The following is a 452-nucleotide window of genomic DNA, read 5'->3' on the forward strand; positions in this document are numbered from 1 at the left end:
TACCTGCCGACATCAAACTTAGTCAATCAATCACTCTCGAAATTGATGAGTCTATGCTCACGGGAGAATCACTCACTACCGAAAAAAACTCAGCCTTTGTAAGCAACAATGAAATGCCCGCAGGTGATCGATTAGATATGGCATATGCAGGCACTGTGGTGTTGAGTGGTCGTGGCCAAGGTGAAGTAATCGCGACAGGCATACAAACTGAAATAGGAAAAATTGCTTCAGACGTCACCGGAAATGAAGATTCACAACCACCGTTAATGTTACGCATACACAAGTTCACCATGCAAATCACCTGGGCAATGCTAATTCTTATCCTAATGATTTTTGCTATTACCATTGCGCGTGGAAACGATCTATCGACAGTTTTTTTACTCAGTGTTGCACTCGCCGTTTCAGCCATACCGGAAGGTTTACCCGTAGCCATTACCATAGCACTTGCCATC

At 44.0% G+C, this 452-nt stretch overlaps 1 protein-coding gene across 1 annotated transcript; it reads left to right on the forward strand.

The window, feature by feature from the left end:
- Positions 1 to 5: 5 nt before the first annotated feature.
- Positions 6 to 446, forward strand: LOC106820574 (calcium-transporting ATPase-like; the record flags this gene model as incomplete). The annotated part of the gene is made up of 1 exon (XM_014825082.1): positions 6 to 446. A coding segment is annotated over one exon (441 nt), but the record flags the coding sequence as incomplete, so codon positions are not given.
- Positions 447 to 452: the final 6 nt, after the last annotated feature.

This window comes from Priapulus caudatus, unplaced genomic scaffold (genome assembly GCF_000485595.1).
Source record: "Priapulus caudatus unplaced genomic scaffold, Priapulus_caudatus-5.0.1 Scaffold24989, whole genome shotgun sequence".
In the NCBI taxonomy this organism is placed as follows: Eukaryota; Metazoa; Priapulida; class Priapulimorpha; order Priapulimorphida; family Priapulidae; genus Priapulus; species Priapulus caudatus.